The sequence below is a fragment of the Oryx dammah genome, unplaced genomic scaffold (genome assembly GCF_014754425.2).
Source record: "Oryx dammah isolate SB20612 unplaced genomic scaffold, SCBI_Odam_1.1 HiC_scaffold_28, whole genome shotgun sequence".
Taxonomy (NCBI): domain Eukaryota; kingdom Metazoa; phylum Chordata; class Mammalia; order Artiodactyla; family Bovidae; genus Oryx; species Oryx dammah.
The window spans coordinates 14,090,438-14,110,285 of NW_024070212.1; the positions used below are offsets into that span (position 1 = coordinate 14,090,438).

General features: G+C 57.8%; 1 protein-coding gene across 1 annotated transcript; it reads right to left on the minus strand.

The window, feature by feature from the left end:
* Window positions 1-66: 66 nt before the first annotated feature.
* Window positions 67-19,595, minus strand: LMNA (lamin A/C). Its single transcript, XM_040230294.1, has 12 exons — window positions 18,697-19,595; window positions 7,084-7,240; window positions 5,640-5,765; window positions 5,186-5,356; window positions 4,857-4,982; window positions 3,880-4,100; window positions 3,562-3,784; window positions 3,056-3,163; window positions 2,830-2,949; window positions 2,349-2,438; window positions 1,290-1,562; window positions 67-1,002 (listed from the first exon to the last, which is right to left on the minus strand). The coding sequence occupies exons 1-12, from the start codon at window positions 19,050-19,052 to the stop codon at window positions 976-978; spliced, it is 1,998 nt and encodes a 665-aa protein (XP_040086228.1). The 5' UTR covers window positions 19,053-19,595; the 3' UTR covers window positions 67-975.
* Window positions 19,596-19,848: the final 253 nt, after the last annotated feature.

Genomic DNA, 19,848 nt, shown 5'->3' on the forward strand with positions numbered 1-19,848 from the left:
TGTGTATGGGACCCTCAGAGAACACACAATGACACCCACCAACAAAGACACCACGGCAGCCAGGGATAGAAACAACTAGTGTATTGATTCAGGGAGGAGAGAAGTGGTGCAGATGGGAAACGGGAGGCAAGGGGCTCCTTAGTGTTTGCCGAAACCGCTGCCGCAAGCCCTCCACACCTCCTCCCTTCCTCCCCTTCGGTGGGGCCCCAGCAGGCTCTCCCCTTTCCTATAGGCCTCCCTCTCCCTCCTCCCCTACACCCACATGACCTTGATCGACCTCCAGTGACTGGGCAGAGCCCACCCCTGGCTCTAACGCTAGGTGAAGGCAGGCTCAGACTAACCTTTATTCTACCTCCTTCTACCTCCCGCCTCATTCCCATCTCTTGTCTAAATAACATACAGAAGAAGCAAACGCAGCTGGGACCTGGGAGAATCGAGTCACCCCGGGGCTGGGGAAAGGGGGGAACGGGGCGGGCAGGCGGAGGAGCCTCTGCCGGGGGTAGTGGACCGATGGGGGCCGGCCCAGGGGTGAGGCGCAGCCCTCCTCCCTTGGAGGCTGGTGGAGCAGACTCCACACCTGCCTCTCAGGCACCATGTCACGGGGTCCCCGGGATGGGGGTGGCGGGCGGGGCAGAAAAGCAGAAACGAGGCTTTGTAAAAGCATCCCCTCTCCTCGGCTCCCTCTTTGGTTTTAAGGCAGATACGGAGTTTCTCGGAAGCAGGGAGAAAAGGGGGGGGGGGCGGAATTGAGATAGATGCGCGCGGTTTTTTTTGGCTTATGTTTTTCCTTCGGTATAAAACCACTGTAGAAAATAACTTCTCTTAGAAAAACAAAAAACAAAACATAGAAGAAAAAATAAAGGGGTATTTTTCTTTGGCTTCGAACCCCTTCCCGTGAGGCACAGAGCAGGGGTGGGCATGAGGTGAGGAAGAAGCATGGGCCTCCGCCCCCACCCCTGCCTGGCAGGTCCCAAGTTACATGATGGTGCAGTTTTGGGGGCTCTAAAAGAGAGAAGAGAGGGAAGAGGTGTGAGTGGCAGTGCTCGGCCGAACCCTCCCTTCCCCTCTTAACTCAGCCCCGCCCCTGCCCTCCAATCTGGGGCTCAGACAGGAGGGGCAGGACGCAGGAGCAGCAGCCGCTCTCTAGGATCTTGGGCTGCGGGGAGGAGGCTCCCACTCCCCCGGGCTGCGGAAGAGAAGGCTCTCCCTCCCACAGGGCAGCCTGGCCCTAACCCTGGAGGACTAGGGTCCTCTGCCCGCGGGGGGTTGGAGACAGAGGGCCGACTCACCTGGGTTCGGGGTCTGGAGTTGCCCAGGAGGTAGGAGCGGGTGACCAGGCTGTCCCCGAAGCTGCCACCCCCACTGCCCCCCACACTTCGGTAGCTGCGAGTGACTGTAACACTGGAGGCGGAGGAGCCAGAGGAGATGGATCCGCCCACCTGGGCTCCCGAGCTGCTGGCAGGCGCCTTGTCTGCGGGCTGCCCGCAAGTCCCGCACAGCACGGTGCGTGAGCGCAGGTTGTACTCGGCGGGGTCCCCCGAGCTGCTGCCTGCGTGGGAGCCCTGAGGAGGGAGACAAGGCTCAGGCCGGACGGCGAGTCTGGGACTGACCGCTCAGGCCCAACACCCAGGCTCCGCGCTCCGGCAGGGTCCAGGCAGAAAGGTGGGCTTCTGCGCTTAAGTAACCTAACTGGTGGGTGGTATAGGGCTTGGGGTGGGGAGCCTGGGCTGGGAAGAGGGGAAGGGAAGGACATGACAGGAGGAAGGGTCAGGAAGACTTGGGGACAGGCAGGGAACGGGAGCCGTGGCTTTGACTCTTGTCTTAGCTACTCTAAGCTTCAGAGGGAAAGGAGAGAGAGTGAGCAAGCTTGTAGAGCAGCAGGCATGCAAAATTAACTGGGAGGAGGGTAGGTGCGAGAGACCCTTCTCCCGGGGGAAAAATGGGGAAAATGAGAGGCCATGCACGTGACCAGGGTGGGGAGGAGACAAGAAAGGAGAGGCATGCAAGAGAAGTGTGGGCGGAGAGAGGCAGGGCTGCGCGCCCCACGTCTGTCCTCCCTGCCCCGCCCCGGGGGATAAATCCGGACTCTTGTCCACCGCTCCCATGGGAAGACTCCGTGGCATCAGAAGTTCCCACTCCCTTCCTTACCAGAGTAGGGCACCCAGACACCTGGGTTCCCTGTTCAAGGTATAGGGAAGAGAGAGAAGAAAAGCCAGGGCAGCGAGTGAAGTTCCAAAATGTTCTTTAATGAAAAGATTTTTTGGCAGGGGGAGGCCAGGGAGAGGGTGTCCCCAGGCCGGGCTGGGTGCCCTGGCGTGGGCTGGGCCTCAGCGGCGGCTGCCACTCACGTGGTGGTGATGGAGCAGATCGTCTCCATCCTCATCGTCGTCGTCCTCGACCACAGTCACTGAGCGCACCAGCTTACGCATGGCCACCTCCTGCCGCGGACACAGGACAAGGCCGAGGGTTAGGGGCTGCGGGTCGGAGAAGGGGTGTGCAGCATACCCACCCCAGTGACCTCCAGGAGCCTGCTCGCGCTCTGCCGCCTGTCCAGGCTGCCACTTGCTCTGTCCTCCGGGGTGCTGGAGGTAAGACACTTGTTTCTACTCCAGGGGCATGCTGCCAAGGTCTCTGGATAGGAGCATGATCTGCCCTTAACCATGCTCACAGTCTAACCCCCACCCCTCCTGCTGCTAGGGGAGCTATCTCTGGGTGGAGAGTTTGGGCCCTGGGAGAAAGCAGCCCTGAATTGGCGTGGGGGCAGCTGCCTCTGACTCCGGCCGCGGGGGAAGCCTTGTCCAGTGAGAGGCCAGCCTGCAGCACACTCACTTCCCCAGTGGAGTTGATGAGAGCTGTGCGCAGGCTGTTTCCGCAGCCCCAGGTGTTCTGCGCCTTCCACACCAGGTCGGTAGGGGGGCTGTGGGTGGCCCCAGCTCCTGCAGCCCAGATCTGGGGGATGGAGAATTCATTAGAGAAGGGCACTCACGCTCCAGCACACCCAGCCGCAGGCCAGCCCATCCCCACCCGAGGCCATCCCAAACACCCAGCCACTCACCGTCACCACCTGCCCGGCCTTCAGAGTGAACTTTGGTGGGAAGCGGTAGGTCAGCAGGGGGTCATCTCCATTCTGGCGCTTGATCTGCCAGTTGCCCATGGACTGGTCCTGCCCGGGAGGGAAGGGGCAGGTGAGAGAGGCTCCTTCAGGCTCTTAGAGGGTTTATCACCTTCTATTCCTCCCCTCACAGCTCTCCCCCTTCAAGGATAAATAACAGCTACATCCATGGGCACTTAGGCTGTACCAGACCTACTCAGTCCTTTCATCTTGCCAAGAACTCAAAAGTTAAGAACTACTGTTCATGCCTGTTCTGCAGATGACAATGCTAGGAGAGGTTAAATACATTGTCCAAGAAGGTCTCACTGCACTGATGAGTCCTGGGACTGGAACCGGAGTGTGGAGGAGATACCCACACTTGCCCGGGTCTGATGTGAGGAACCACCCTCCCCGCGAACTCCATCCCTTCACCGTCCAGGTGGTCTCCCTAAGCCAACCTGGAGGCCTACCTCGTTGGACTTGTTGCGCAGGCGCACGAACCTGCCTTCCTCGTCCACCTCCTCCACGGCCACGCGCCCGCTGGTGCGAGCGTGCTGGGAGAAGCTGCTCCGGCTCTCGGTGGACTCCAGCTTGCGCTTTTTGGTGACGCTGCTCCCACTCTGGGTCTGAGACGAGTGGGAGGAGGCCCGGCCTCGGCTGCGCTGCGAGGTGGGGCTGGGGGACAGGCGGAGCCTGTGGAGGGGGAGGCAGGGGTGAGGGGGTCTCGTCAAGGCGGGTGGCGGGCAGGCAGGAGGAAGCGGCCTCCCCCTGCCATCCCCGGAGCCCACCTCTCCTCCTCGCCCTCCAGGAGCTTGCGGTAGGCGTGGATCTCCATGTCCAGGGCCAGCTTGATGTCCAGCAGCTCCTGGTACTCGTCCAGCTGCTGTTGCATCCTTGCCCGCATTTCCGCCATCTCCCGCTCCTTGTCTGCCAGCAGCCGCCGGCTGGTGTCGCGCTCACGGGCCAGCGAGTCCTCCAGGTCCCGCAGCTTCGCTTCCTTAGCTGCCAGCTGGTTGAGGGGGAGTGCGGGTCTGGTGAGCTCTCGAGGTCCCCGAGTATGGAGAGGTAAGGGATAGGGGTAGGGGCACCCCCCCGGGGCACACACCCTCCCACCCCCCAACCCCTGTCTTCAGGTTCCCATCAGAGCCTTTCATGGGCTCTAATGTAGCTGTGGCTGGCTGGCGACTGGGGAGTCCTTCTCAACATCCAACTGAAATCTCTTAACTTGAGGCTAGAACCTATTTCCTCTGCCACAAATAGCACAGCCAGCTACAATATTGATGCTGTTAACGCCTCACTTTGCCTGCAATGCAGGAGACCCCGGATCAGTCCCTGGGTCTGGAAGATCCCCTGGAGAAGGGAATGGCTACCCATTCTCCAGTATTCTTGCCTGGGAAAGCCCATGGACAGAGGAGCCTGGCAGGCTACAATCTGTGCGGTCACACAGAGTCAAACATGACTGAGCGACTAACACTTTCACTCTTTTTTTCCCCACTTTTAACACCTCACACTGAGTCTTGTGGCAGATCTAAGAGTTAGGGAGGAGAGGAATGATCTCCATATTCAAATGGGAAAACCTAGGCTCTGAGAAGTGAAGGTCAAGCAGGCAGATATCAAGAGATAAGAGGTAGTCCTGGACCAGCAAAGAGGTCACGTGACTCCAAACCCCAGGCTTCTTACTCAGTCCATGCTCCTGGGGGCATATTCTGCCCCCGCCCTGTGGGGAGGGGAGGGGTTGGGGGGGCAGGGGGAGGCGGGCCAGCACCTGCTTCTGGAGCTGGCTGAGCTGGGCCGAGAGGCTGTCGATGCGGATGCGGGACTGCTGCAGCTCCTCGTGGGCGGCCCCCACCAGGTTGCTATTCCTCTCCGCTGACTGTCTGGCATTATCCAGCTGGGAGGGAGGACACAGGGTTAGGGCTGCGGGGACCGACCAGGAAGGAGGCAGGGACCCGAGAAGGACATCGCTGCTGCAGCCCGAGGTCCGGAGCAATCTGGGCCCCCGTCCACCTGATCTCCCACACGACATCTCAGGGAGGGCAGCAGGGAGGACTGCTAGGGACAGAGGCAGCACGGGAACCCCGGGAGAATGAGCACCTTGGCCGAATAGGTCTTCTCCAGTTCCTTCTTGTACTGCTCCACCTGGTCCTCATGCTGGGCCCGCAGCTCCTGCAGGGCATCCGCCAGCCGGCTCTCAAACTCTCGCTGCTTCCCATTGTCAATCTCCACCAGGCGCGTCTCGTGGCGGCGTTTGGTCTCACGGAGCTCCTGCAAGGGGTGGACCCAGAGACCAAAATCAGAACTAGTCCTTTGAGGATAAGGCCCAAGTGGCTGAGCTCCCAGCCCAATCCTAACACTGAACAAAGTCACTGTGAGCTCTGCTTTAACCTGGGGGCTGGCCACCACTCCCCCCAGCCCTCATCCCAACTCCCCATCACTAGTACAAGCCAGCCTGGCAGGGGAGCTCTGCACACAGCTGATACCCCAGCCCAGCTCTGACATCTTTCACCACCCAGCCCCAGTCCTCCAGTCTGCAAGGCACAGTTCCCACCTCGCTGTAGATGTTCTTCTGGAAGTCCAGCTCCTCCTTCAGGGTTTGCAGCCGGTTCTCAGCATCCACTCGTCGCAGCATTTCATCCTGAAGTTGCTTCTTGGCCTCACCCAGGGCTGCCTCGAGCTGAGAGGAAGAGGACAGAGGTCAGGGAGAGGGGTCATAGGACACCAGAGCTGGAAGGAAGCTGAGAAGGGGGTCATGTCCAGCACCTCCCTTTATATGTGGAGAAACAGGCCTAAGGGAGCAAGAGCCTTGGATGCCCACAGAGGTGATGACGCATCTACTTCACAGTAATGACCTTGGATAGTTGCTGTGCTAATGAAAATATAGAGAGTGCTTCCTCTCTCTATAGCTGTATTTTGCTACAGCCTCGGAAATATGCCCAGAGTACAGAAGGAACACGAAGGAAGGGACCAAAGTGTGCCTGGGGTGGTAGCGGGGGGCTTGTAGGAAGGCCTCCAGAGTCTGAGATCTGAAGGACAGGCAAGTGGGCAGACAGGAGCAAGTGCAAGGGCGCAGAGGTACAAAAGCACACACGTGCACTTCGGAAGGCTCAGTACTGCTGAAGCCGAAGGATGGGGCCCTGGGGGGAGAGTAACGGCAGAGGTGTCTGGACTGGAAGGCAGGGGCTGGGCCGTGGATCCATAGATCGCACCCTTACTGCCACGAAAAGATCCTCTGAAGCTTGAGTAGGGGTGCACCTTTCTTAGATCTTCATCTTAGAAAGCACAAGCTGGGCGGTGCAGCTGGGAAGGGCTGAGAGCAGGGCCTGGAAGCAGAATGGCCCAGCCTTGATTTTCTGGCCAAACTGCTGGTTTCTCCTGGTCTCTCCACAGTGTACTATGGTGGCAAGGCCTAGCAGGGAAGAGAGCCCTGGACAGAGGCTTGGTGGCTGACTCTAGTCCTGACCTTACTCTGAGCAGATGTGGCAGTGAATTGGGAACAAGCCTGCTTCTTTGATTCTGTTCCCTAGCTTTTAACATGAGACTAGAAGCTGGAATCGATAGCAAAATGTTTGAAAGTAAAGTAAAGTGTTTGAAAGTAAAGACCATCGTATACATTAAAAACATATGTCCATATATGATCAACCATCAGCTCCCAACTAGGGCTCTGTGGACAGTCTACACTCTTCTCTGATCTGCCAGAGAGGTCAGGGCTGTCTATAGCAAGGCCAAACGGGAGGGATCCAGGGCCAGGCACAATTCATTTCAAAGTTAGATGGAAACGGTTTGTGGATTCTTTTAAATTCATGGTGCTAGACACCATGGGGAGCAAAGGAGGAAGCACTATGGTCTGGATGGATGCAGCAATGCTAGGACACAGGAATGGCTCTGATGCTGTGGGTCAGGCGCCTCCTGAGAATGCCTGGAGGGAGCAGTGAGTGTGCGTCTGGGCGGGAAGCAGGGTGCCCACGTTTGGGTGGGTCTCAGGTGGGCCTCACCTTGGCCGCTTGGCCCCGCAGGTCATGCAGCTCGCCCTCCAGCGTGCGCTTCTCGCTGAGAGCAGTGCTCAGCGCGGCCTCCTTGGAGTTGAGCAGAGCCTCCAGGTCCTTGAGCCGGGCCTGGGCGGCCATCAGGTCTCCCTCCTTCTTGGAATTGCTGAAGAAGCCAGAGAAGAGCGGCTTTAAGAGGAGGAGTCTGCATTCCTAGACAGAGTCAGGTCTCCCAGGGAGAGTGAGAAGTCAGGTCCTGGGAGGTCAGCGGCAGGACCTGGTTCTGCTATCCCCCAAACTGCCAGGAGAGGGCATCCTTGGCTCTGGTTTGTTTGCGTCTGCCCGCCTCTGGGGCTGGACTCCCACTTCTTCCAAGGCCCCCAAAACCCCTTTCCTGCTTCTCCACCCTTCCCATGACTCAGTGCTCAGGAACGTGCCTGGGGCCAAGGGCAAAGCTCAGTCCCATGAGCTGAATGCTTTTCCCTCTCTCCCCTCCCATTCCTTCCCAAAGAGACAGAACCACCTTTGTCTCCTGCCCCTTCTCACATAGGGCCTTAACCTTCTCCCCCTGACTCCACCCACCTTCCATTCAGCCCAGCCTCCTCCTCTGCAGGGATCCAGACAGCCAGGCTCCTAGCCCTGGGGTCTGAGTGTCCCTGACACTTATCAGTTTGAGTGCTAAAAGTGTCAGTCACCTCCCCTAGTCCCTTTACACACCAGCGACTGCTGGGAGGGAAAGTTTGGTTAAAGCTCAGGGAGACCTGGAGTGAAGACGAGCAGGCATTGTGCTGACCTTTCCCTTTCTCAGACCCAGTCTGGGTCCCCTGATGGGGCAGAGCACAAGGGTTCCAGCCTTCCCTCTCTCTGGGCCTCATCAGAGCCTGAGAATGCTGAGCCCAACCTGTCGACCACAAGCCCCGCATCTGGTTCCAGATGTGACCCCAGGCCTCCAGGTGCATCTGGGCTCCAGCGTTGAACCTCCACACTCCTCAAACTGGGTAAAGCTTTAACTAGAACCAGTTCAAACAGGGGGTGGCCTCTGCCACCTCCCTTCCCTTTCCAGGCCCCTGATTATTTCTGCTGGATAGTGACCTGGAGAAATAGAAGGATCCTATTTTCTTAAAGACCTCTGGGGAACGAAAGAACTTCCCAGTTGGAATGATCCCTTCACCAATGTGTAGGGAGAGAAAGCACTAGACCCAGGGAGTGGAAGGAAAGAGCCCAGGGGCCTAGTCCTAGCTGCCATCTGCAACTCAGCAGACTTCAAGCATGAACCCACTTGGGCAGATGGAAAAAATGAAAAGCAAGGGCAAGGGGAGAAAGAAATCTATCCTAGAAAGCAGAGAAGTGGCCCCGCCAACATTTTTCTCCTGCCACCAAGCCCTTAGCTCCAGGAGCCCCAGCAATTCAGTGTGAAGAAGGATGAAGAAGGCCCAGCAGGAGAAGCTCTGGACGGAGGGCCCAAGACTGGGGCAGTGTGCTTCTGCCACTGGCTTAGAAGTCTTCAATCAGGAGTCACCTCCCCTCCAACTGGGCTCCACTGCGAGGGGTACAGAGTGCCACCCAGACAGGCAGGGGAAGACGTGAAGATCTCGGGAGAGCACCCCCAGCCCTGCTCTGTCCAGGCCTCTGGCCACATTTCAGAACAAGCTGTTTAGTGCAAGACTGTCTGTCTCCTGTGAAAAGAGGCCCTTCCAGACCTGAAGGAGCTCTCCCCTCCTCCGTCTTAGCCAGAAAAGCTAAAAATAAAGTCAAAACCCAGCTCAGGTTTTGGCTGCCATCCGGCTCAGCCCCTGGCTGGGAGCACAGCCCCAACTTTCCATGACTTCAGAACTTTTCCGAAGCTGAGGCAGCTGCAGGGGGAGGAAAGAAGAAGAAGAAAAACCGCTGGTAAAGTGAAGCGACACAGCAGACAAAGATTCCGAGCTCCTTGGGCTGACTCCAGGGCTGGCAGGGACTTCCCAGAACAGGCCTCCGGGCCCTGCAGGCTAACGGCTGGGAGGCTCTCAGAACTTAGAGAACTGGGAGGAGCTTTGCACAGGTTCCACTTAACCCCCTCCTTTTACAGATGAGAAAACTGAGGCACAGAGGAGGAAGGTGAGTGACCCCGTGTCAAACACAGCATGCAGCTCCGGGGACCCAGGCGGAGTCACAGTCAATTCTGGCTGCTGATCGGGACTCCTCCCCCTGCTCCTCCTCCTACTCAGCCACAGGTCTAGAGAGAACCGAGCCAGCAGGAGACAGGGCTCCTGATCCAGCCAGCCTGAGCTGGGAGCAGCAGGACAGAGCACCATGACGCTTTCAGAAGACATCTCGAGGGTGTCTCTTCCCTAGGCCCGCCTCCATGGCCTCCTCAGACCCAGAGGAGAAACTTCAGAAGTTCTCCTTGGAAATACCTTTCCTGTGAGAGTGCCAGGCAGACACTGACACGGGAAAATGTAGCTGCATGGTCCCTGCCCTCGGGGGCTCACAGCCTGATAACTGCAGGATTTCGTCCTTCAATCTAACCGCTTCAGTTACAACTGCTCCCAAAGGTGGGGTGGTAGTAATACCCATATTAATACTAATAGACTAATACTGGTAATCATATAATGACAGCAAATAGAGCTGACTGTGTACACGTTACAGTTGTTGTTCAGCCACCAAGTGGTGTCCGATTCTTTGCTCTAAAAACTGTATTAACTGAATCGCCACAGCTTCCCCACTGAGACAGGTGCTAGTCCTAGATGTCGGAGGAAACAGGCTCAGAGAACTCTGCCCAGGGTGCCTCCAGGATCCTGCAGCAAGTCTGGGAGCAGAGGTGTGAATGGGTGCCGGATGGCTCCCCCTGCCCTGCTAATGGTCTCCAAAGAAATTAAGGGGGTGATTTTCCTTCCCCTCCTGGAGACTCTGATTAGCACTTAAAAGAGTTGCAATGAAAGGACCGAGACACACTCTGCAGATGAGGGAAGCCACTTGAGCAGAGAGGGAAGCAAGGAAGAGCCTTTGTGGTTTTCTCAGTCATTTTCTGGGAGCTCCCCTCTGTGGGGAAGCAGCTGCTATCACCCATGGGCTTATGACTCAGACCTCAGGAGCCCTGTGGCCAGGAGCCACACGCACCCCGCAAGAGACAGCTGGGGGTGGGGTGCAGAAGCCAGTGCCTCCCCAACCTCCTCCTCAGTCTTGCCTGTCCACTAGCTCCAACTGACATTGCTTCCTTAGTCGGGGTCCCCAGCCCTAACAGGGACCCCAAGCAGACACTGGCCAGGCGTTCAGCTCAAGGAGCGGTGCTGCCTGTGCCCCAGTCCACTGGGGGCCAGCAATGGGAAAGTTAGGCACATGCTGTCCCACAGTGGGCTGGCAGGAAGAACAGGGTAGGGCAGGCAAGGGGAGCTGGGAAGGGTGGGACCCAGGGGCTCCACAGGTGACTCATCCTCCAGCAGACAATACCCGGGCAGGTGTCAGGAAATCCTCTAGTGCTCACACGGGAGACCCTGGCTGTACCCACGTCCTGCCCGGGCCCCCGGGCCACGCCACGGGGAGCCCACTCTCTCCCTCCCATCCGCCAGGCTCCTCCAGCACTGGAGTGGGTTCATCCCAGTGGGCTCCTGATGCAAGAAGGGCTGGGCATCCTGTTTCTAAACTCTTCCCATGGCTGGCAAATCTGATCGCTGAAGGCGGGAAAAGTCGGGTGGGGCAGGGCAGGAGAGCAGAGAGGAAAAGGATAAGGCCGACACACACGAGAGCTGGGAGCTCCCAGGCTGGGGCACTATTAGGCAGAGGCTGGAGGGACAGGGGAGCCGGGCTTCAGGGCCACTGCAGGCAGGACTTTAGGGGCTTCTTGGGCGGGGGCGGGGGTGGGGGGGGGGGGAAGCAAGGCGCCTGGCGCAGCAAAGGGGCTGCGTGGGCACCGCGCCAGGCGCTGACCTGCCGGCTGAGTCAGCCTCCTCAACCCAGCTCGGATGCCAGATATGGAAGCCAGGGCGGCCACAGACCTGTTTGGGCCGGGTTGCTGGGAGCAACTTGCTAGGCCCCGAGGGAAAGGCCCCCATTTCCTCCGCTAGGCTGAGGAACACGAGGCCAGCAGAGACAGCCGGCTGGGGCTAAAAATAATCAGTGGGCGGGGCAGATGGCCACAGGGGCAGCGTAAGAGCCGGGCCAGCCCGGCCGGGCTCCCTCAGACCCGCCCCAGTCCCCTCGCTGACCACGCCCCAGGCTCACCAGCCCTCGGAGTTCCCCATCGACGGGCGGAGAAGAGGGGGGAGGGGAGGCAGGAGCATCGAGATCCCGAGATCCCGAGTCTCCGGCATTTCCTGCCTCACTAAAAAGGGAGCCCCCTGTGGCTGGGCAGGGCAAAGCAGGGCTGGGTGTGCAGCAGTGAGTCCCAGCCCTCCCCTCTCCTCCCAGACGTCTAGACCTCTTCCCAGGCTGACTCCCTGCCAGGTGATGGGGTCTCTCCTGTGGCCACCCCACGCTGGGCCCCCGCGTTCCAACCACCCTTCCTTTTGGTCCAGCAACTCCTCCCACTGCAATGTATTCTTCCCTCCCTCCACCTATCCAAACCCACACGTGCCTCAGCCCTGCGCCTCCAGACCCAGCCACACCTCTCTCTCCTTTTCCAAGTCCTCTCAGCTGTTGTTTTACCTGCTGGTTTATTCTCTTTCCAGTTATAAGTGTGTCTCGGGTCTTTTTCTGTATGTCCCCAAATGCCCCGAGGCCAGAAGATTCATATGCTCAAGGTGTCTAAGGGGAACCTCCTTCTGGAACAATTCCTGCCCTTTTACAGGTGGGGAAACCGAGGCCTGCAGAAGAGTAGGCTCAGACCCTAAAACCCTGCCCACCCGGTCACCTGAGGACACTCAGAGCAGATGGAGACAGGCTCAGAAAATGGCACGACGCGTGCAGGGTGTGCAGAAAGTAGGCAGAAACACCCAGGACGACAGCCCGGGAGACACTTGGGCTTCTGCTCAATGGCCAGGAGTCACCCTAGTACCCAAGTGATGACACAGATACCTAGCGAAAGAGCCCTCAAACACCAGCTGCACCGCAGCTGTGTGTGGAGCCTGAGGTTCCACAGTTCCCTGTCCCAGAAGGAACCACTGCTGGGTTTCTAGGCTGGTCTGTGGGTCTGCCATCACTCTCAGGTATGGGCAGGATGTGGAAGCGTGGGGACATTTGGTTCCGCACTCTGGCTTTCAAGGCCCCAGCCCTCTCTGGAAAGGAGACCTTAAGGAGAGCAACCGAGAGGGGCAGGTGTTCTAGGGACTGAGAAGCCCCTTGAACCTCCCCAGATGCCACCCTGTGGAAGGTCTGAATGTCTTACACCTGGAAAGTACACGGGAGGATCCCAATATGGACCCCCACCCCCACCCCTCCCACCCTGGCACATGCACCCACAGCAGGCACGGCTCTGCTTCCGCACGCCTCCCATGGGCGTGACACCCACCACATATGCTCGGGGTCCGAGGGCCCTCAGATCCCCTTCCAGAGCTGCTAGGCTCCCAGCTGTCCTCACCCCAGACAAAGCCAGGTCTTAATTCCAAGCAAAGGGAGGGTTGGGATGGGGGAACTGGCTGGCGCTGAGAAGGGGGACAGGAGGCCTGTTGACATGTTCAGACGCAACTCCAGCAGAGGCGCTGGGCCTGGCGCAGGGCCAGGCCTGAGTCACAGCTGCTGGGTGTATCAACGTGGCATTGTGAAGCAGCGGGAGAGGCCTGCAGTCCGAGGCCGGTGCGCTGGGGTCCTGGACAACAGGCGGCGGGCTTCCTGTCTACCACTCCCTCCTGCCAAACTCCACTTTCCTTCTTCCTGGCCTGTCTCTCCAGAAATCATTCCTGTGTTGTCATAAAAATGCAGGCCAAGGCCTGGAACAGACCAAAAGAAGTCAGGGCATGGAGGGGAGAAGGATGGCCTAGGAAGAAGTAGGAGGTCCTGGGTGTGGGAGGGAGGGAGGCCACTGGCCGACAGGCGGGACATTTAGGGGATCCCTACAAGAAAGCGATTCAGTTGTCCCTTCTTAGGATGTATTAACATTCCATCTGGTGGCTCACAGTTATTAACCCTGACAACAGCAGGGAGAAGGTGGGAGCCGCACCCCAAGATGGAGAAAGGAAGTTGGGGAGGACCTAGGAGTTCTGGTCCCGCTGCATTCCAGCTCCAGCCTGGGAAGATGCAACACTGTCTCCCAGCCGGCAGAGGGTGGCAGCGTCATCAGAGCTTCGGGAGGAGGAAGCGGGGGTGCCCTGGCAATCCCAAACATGCCCCTCTGAACTGCCAGGGACTGCGCTCCTGGGAATCAAGGGTCTCTTACTTCCCTGAGCCAGTCCCGAAAGGGATTCAGGTACTGTTCCCCTCCATCTGTCCCCCATCTGATTTAGGTCCTCCTCCTTCTTCCTGCCACTCAGAAAAGTAATTTTCAAAAAAGGCCGTCCCTCAGTCTTTCTTTCTCTGCCTGGACAATTCAGGGTCTCCCGTCCACTCTCTACTCTGCCCTCTACCGTGACTCAGCTCCTCTGCTGGGCCTGGGATTTCGGCCAGAATTATTCCTGGTTTCGACAGGCAGGATTCAGGCTTCCTCACAAAAGGACAGGGGAGCGTGGCCCCCTACTCTGCCCCACCTCCTTCCCAAACTATCCCCTTCCTTGAGTGTTAAGGGACAAGACCTCCTCACAGCCCAGCCTCAGGCTGGGGGAGCCAGAATGCGAGCAGGAAGAGTAGAAGGTGGGCAGTTCAAGGTCACCCTGCACCTCCCTCTGATTCCAGCCCATGCTGTCTAATCCTGGCCAGCACTAAGGTAACGGGCCTGCCTGCCCCAGAGCCTCCGCTTCTTCTCCAGCACAGGTCCACGGGACTCTCCTGCATGGTACAGCCTCAAGGGAGGTATGCTCAAAATATAGTATCCTTTCCTACTAGTAATAAAAACAAAGCCTAAGCCAAGAGTGTAATGTCATAATAATTACCTGTTTCTCACAAACTTTCTTGGAAAAAGAGAGGAGGGTGTTAGTACTTTTAATTCCACAGCTTGTGGGAAATATTTCTATTGAGAATAGCATTGGCTATTAACTATTTTCACATTAATTATGTCTGATTTTTATATGCATAACTTGGTATTTTAGAGAACTGTTTTCTCACTTTGTGGGTCATGGTACTACTTTGAAACTGGAGGCATCTCTGGAGACCTTCCACCCTAACCCCTTTTACAGCTAGGGAAATCCAGAGGTGGAGGGTGATTTCTTCAAGGTCACAGAGCAGTTTAGAGGCAGGGCTAAGCCTGGAACTAAGGACACCGAGGGCCAGGGGTATTTTCACTGCCTCATGCTACCTGTCAGTTTGTCGGTAGATTACCCTGCCTTTTGTTAAGTGACAGGAGACCCTGCAGCCTCCCCCATAGAACCTCTTTCCCCGCCATCTCCAAGAATATTAGAGCTTAGCCTGTGTCATCTTCAGTTCAGGAGTAGGGGTTCGAGGGGCCAGGGAGGTAAGAATGAAATGAACTGCCCTGGACCTCTGGGCCAGACCTGGTCCTGGCTGCTGAAGCTGCTAAAGGACGTCAGGGGCTGGGGAGGAGGGAGACTGGGGGTGGGGGAAGGAGGGCACAGGGGAGCAGGGGGCACAATGGGTAGGTAAAGCCATCTCCTCCCAGTTGTTCCCCCAGCTGTCCCTGCCTTCAGCCCTGACACTGAGCTACTGAATCACTGGGGGTGGGCCTGGGAGTGCAGACAATGGGCACATTCCGTGCAAGAGTAAGCCTCAGATCCCTGGAGGCCCGGGGATGTGCCAGGGATGGGGCATCAACCGTGGGAGGGCCGACATCGGGACCCTAGCAGGAATTACAGTCTTTCTTGATTCTCTTGGGCTTCTCAAGTACTTCCAGCTCAGCCCCTGGGGTTAATTGTACTTTCTTCTTTCCATTTGAATAAGAATGTGGACTTCAGGGTGAGGGGTAGCGTGGAGAAATGACAACAGGAGCACGCTCAGCATCCTCAAAGGCCTCCATCCCCGCTATCCTTATCCCCATAGGGCACACTTTCTTACACATCCAGGCAGGCAATTCCTATGACAAGTCCCAAGTTGGTCTCAAGACAGGAGTTACCAGCCTCTCACAGCTCATGATTCATGGCCTGGAAGGGTCCTGGGTCTTTCCAGGTATGGGCTGTGGCAAAGGCTATTGATCAAGTGATGACAGGCCCTGCAGAACAGCAGAGCATTAAGGCAACACTGGCCTCAGAGCAGAATCTGCAGAGTGCAGGGGTGCACTTCAGTCACCCCAACCCTCCTTCCACATCCTCCAACCTGTTCCTGAAGCTAGAGAAGTGAGGTTTAATGGCGTGTGTGTGTGCTAAGTCACTTCTGTCGTGTCCAACTCTGGGCGGCCTTAAGGACTGTAGCCCCCAGGCTCCTCTGTCCATGGGGATTCTCCAGGCAAGAACACTGGAGTGGGTTGCCATGCCCTCCTCCAGGGGATCTTCCCGACCCAGGAATCGAACTGGCATCTCTTATGTCTCCCACATTGGCAGGCAAATCCTTTACCACTAGCGCCACCTGGGAAGCCCAAGGTTTAATGGTAGGAGGACTCAAATGAGAGTCAAAAGACGTGTGCTTAAGTCCAGGCCTGTCACTCATTGGCTGTGTGACACGGGACAAGCCTTCGCACCTCTCTGGTTTTCCCTGTTCTTATCCTGATGAGAGCTTGGAAGAACCTGGGCCTGCAGGTCCCTGCGTGTCCTGACTGAGGCTGTCATGTAAGGCGGGCAATTCAGGAAGTTGTCGGGCACCCAAGGCCTTGTTCGGGGGAAAGGGATGCTTCTGCTTTGTGGGTCTGGGATCTCCCCACTTCTGACTCAGCCTTCCTCTACCAGTTCCGTTTGGGAAGACACAGACCCTGGCACCAACCCGCAGCCCAAGCCTATAACTCTGGACTCTGCTCTAGAACTACTTGTGTACACGGTCTGTCAGGAGCCCTGGTTCCAGACCACCACCTAAGGAAGGAGGCAGAAAAGGATCCCAGGATGCAGTGGGGAGCAGCGGGCAGGGATGCAGACATTCAGGCCCCCACCCCTCCCTTTAAGACATCTGCTGCCTCCACCCTGTCTCTTGCAAAGCCACTGGGGTGGGAGGGAGGGGGGCAGTATCTGAGTCATCCGCCCAGCTGTCCTGCCTGGGATGGGGCCTAGCTCCAAGCTTCGACCCCAGGCCAGCCTTCTCTGATGCCTTTAACCTCCTCTTTCTTCCCGCGAGTAGGTGTTCAAAACCCCTGGGCTCCAGAATAAAGGATGTGAGTCTGTGTTTGTGGGCAGGAGCAGTGTTTCTGCTTGGAGTCTGTAACCCAGCCTGATGAGAGGGGGCCCCAAAGCCCTGGGTGTAGTCAAGGTACCCAGGCTGGGCCAGGAATCGCCACAAGACCTTACAGACAGCTCTGCATCCCAACCCAAAGCCTGGCCCTGAACTCTGAGCTCTAATTAAACATTAAACCAGACAACACCTTCTCTCTAGGCTTTAGTGGGAGGAGTTAGAACAATGCCTTTCTTCCTCTCCCAAATTCTTCATGCTGTTCTTCACCTCACCCTGAGCAAAGCAGACACAAAAGGGAGCAACAAATTCTTGATCCTCCCACTGGGGACATAGAAGGGGACAGAAACCCCAATCTGAGCCCTCTTTGTCTCCACCCAGCCTCCTATCAGCCTAGGATCCAGGTGTGCAAAACCACCCCTCCTCTTCCGGAAGCCCAGCACCCCCAGCCAGGATCAGTGGGGGAGAGGAGAGGCAGGCAGCTAAATATAACAAGTACACACACCACCCCCGGCCCTGTCCCACGTGCGTGCACACCCGCCTGGTGTCCCAGACCGGGACAGCTGCACCAGGAGGCAGAGACAGACTGGCGTGGCTGGGTTAGCAAGAGACCATAGACTCCACTCGTTCTGTTCCCTGATCAACACCTTCCCCAGAAAAAGACCTGCTAAGAATGCCCTTGGCAGGGACCCGCAAGGTAGTAGTTTGGTAGCTGGGTAAGCTAGTTTAGAGGACTAATTCTCTGGAACTCCCCTAGCTTGCCTCTTGTCTTCCCTGTTAACTAAGTTATTCATATCACTAGTGGACAATGACAGGAATGATCCTTTTCAACAGAAATAGTCACTCTGAGTTCCCTGGTGGCCTAATGGTTAGGATTCCTGGCTTTGGATCCCTGGTCTGATCGGGGAACTGACACCCGGCAAGCCTGGGCTTGGGGGTGCAGAGGAGAGGAGAGTCACCTGCCTGCCCACACCATTTCCATCTACTCTTCACTAGGGGATGATATATCTGCCACACCCACCATGCCAGGGGCTGGGGGCTAGCGAAGGGGTATAAAGAGTAGCAAATTCACAGTGCTTCTGAGAAGAGCAAGATCCTGGAGAAGAAGACGCAAAGGGGAAGAAGAGAAGACCAACCATTACAGCCTCAGCCAGGGGTCTCCAAGCACCTTAGTGCTCTCTGGCTGAGGTCTTCTCAGAAAACAAATCCTTGGGGAGAGCTGAAGAGGGCCTAAACTTCCCAGCTCCAAAGGCCTTTTTAGAAAAGAGGGAGGAGACAAGTAGGGTGCGGTAGGGTGGGGCAGGGATGGGTAAGGTAGGAGGGGCCTGAGTCTTCCAACGGCTAGATTTCAAAAATGTCACAGTATTCCAGGAGTTTAATAAAGCAAAGAACAATAACAAAAAAAAATTCCCAGTGGCTGAGAGGGCCGGCCAGAGAAAAGGCTGCCAGGCTTGGCCGGGAAAATGAAAGTGGCTCACTCCAAGAAGGGAGGCAGGGAGGGACAGAGTCCAGATCCTCCTCCGAAGACTCTAGGCAAAGGGTGAGGGTAGGGAGGTGGTGAAGGGGAGGTACAGACCTGGGCATACATAACACAACTTCCTGAGCTGGGAGCCTCTGCCCTCCGTCTCCCTCCCTCCCTTGCATTCCTGGGCCAAGCAGGCCAAGGGCTGTGGGAGCTGCGGGGGAGCGGCTCTCCTAGAGCTGATCGGTGGGCCAGGGGAAGTCCCAGACATGCAGGGAGTAAAGGAGCACTTCAAAACTCTCAACAGGAAGCCGGGAAAGGGTTGTGCAGTGGGGGCCATCGCTGTGCCCCTGCAGGGGAAAAGGGAGTCACCCGGCTTTGGTGACCTCTCTCTGGTACCACTGGACATCTCCCAGCCTAGGAGCTCTGTTTTAGTGGGAGTCATGTCTTCAGACCCAGGCTGGGCAAAGTTGGCACAGTGCCAAGGCTGCCAAGAAAGTTCCAAGAGGACCCTCTCACCCACTCCTAAGTGTCTTGGGCACCTAGATGTCTTAGACCTGGCAAGGCCAGTTCGGCTTTGCTCAAGGCCCTCTCTCAGGCCCCAAACGACTGGCAAATCCCACCCTGACAGAATGTGGGCCTGCCACCAGCTCCTACTTGGCCCTGATGAACCCCGCCACTCCTTATATACCCCACCCTCTCCCAGAGACCTCTCCCTTCTCAGTCCTGTCTTGACAATATCCCTTGGCACTGCCAGGCACTCCCTGGGGGCAGTTCCGGGAGGGAGGAAACTATATGGCAAAGTTATCAACGGCCTGGAGCCCAGGCAGAGGCGGCAATCCATCTGCCCTCGCTGCTCCTCCCGGCCCCACGCCGCCACCTGGGGCACTCACCGTGCCTTGAGCTCCTTGAACTCCTCTCGCACTTTGCTCAGCTCCAGCTGCAGGCGGGCGCGCTCCTTGGCCACCGAGTCGAGGGTCTTGCGGGCATCTCCCAGCTCGGCTTCGTAGGCGGCCTTTATGCCAGACACCTCGCGGCTGACCACCTCCTCAGACTCAGTGATGCGAAGGCGCAGACCTGCATTCTCCGTTTCCAGCGAGCGCACACGGTCGATGTAGACAGCCAAGCGGTCATTGAGCTCCTGTAGGTCCTCCTTCTCCTGCAGCCGGGTGATGCGGGTGGGTGACAGCGGGGTGGAGCTGGCCTGCGCCCCGCTGCGGGTGGCGCGCCGCTGGGACGGGGTCTCCATGGCCGGCAGGGTGGCAGCACTGCCCGAGGGGCAGAGGTCCCGGGAAGGACGCGGGGCTCAGGCCGAAGGACAGAAACTGCTGGGGTAGGAGCGCGCCGGCCGGCTGGCTCTCGGCTGGCTCCTGGCAGGCTTGTGGATCTGGGCCGGGCGCTGTCAGATCTTGGGATCTGGGTTGGCCGGTGTGGATGCGGAGCTCCCGCGAACACTCTGAGTCACCGGCTCCCGGGCAAAGGCTCTAATAGGTCTAGGGAATGGGAGGAGGGGCCACTCTCTTAAAGGGGCCGTCGCTTACCCACAGGGGTGGGAGAGGGAGGGGTGAGCAGGGGAGACGACTACCCGGGGTAGGGCCCCAACCTCCCTCAGGCACCCCCACGTGCCTGGGGCTTCCCTGAAGCTCGTCTCTAGGTCTCTACCTGCTCAGCGATCCAAGCTGAAAGCTTGCCCCCACTGCCTCTGGCCTTAGAGGGGGGAAAGGGCAGAGCCAAGGGGTGAGGCTGGGTGGGCAAAGGGCAGAGGGAAGAGGGGCAGTAGGCACAAAGCAAGGGAGGATGCCAGGCAGGCAGATCCAGGAAAGTGGGGGGAGGTTGAGGCTGGTGCCCATGAGGGTGACTCACTCTTCCACCACTGGCCCCCCTTTTCCTCCCCATAGTAATAGTGAGTCACCCCTACTCCCCCCCCACCTCCATGAGTGGGCAGTCCATTCAAAGCCACATCTCAGTATGCCAGGGTGGGGTGGGGAAATATGCCTGGGTTCCCTGGGGTGGTTGGAGGGAGAGCTGCCACAAAGTTCTGGATC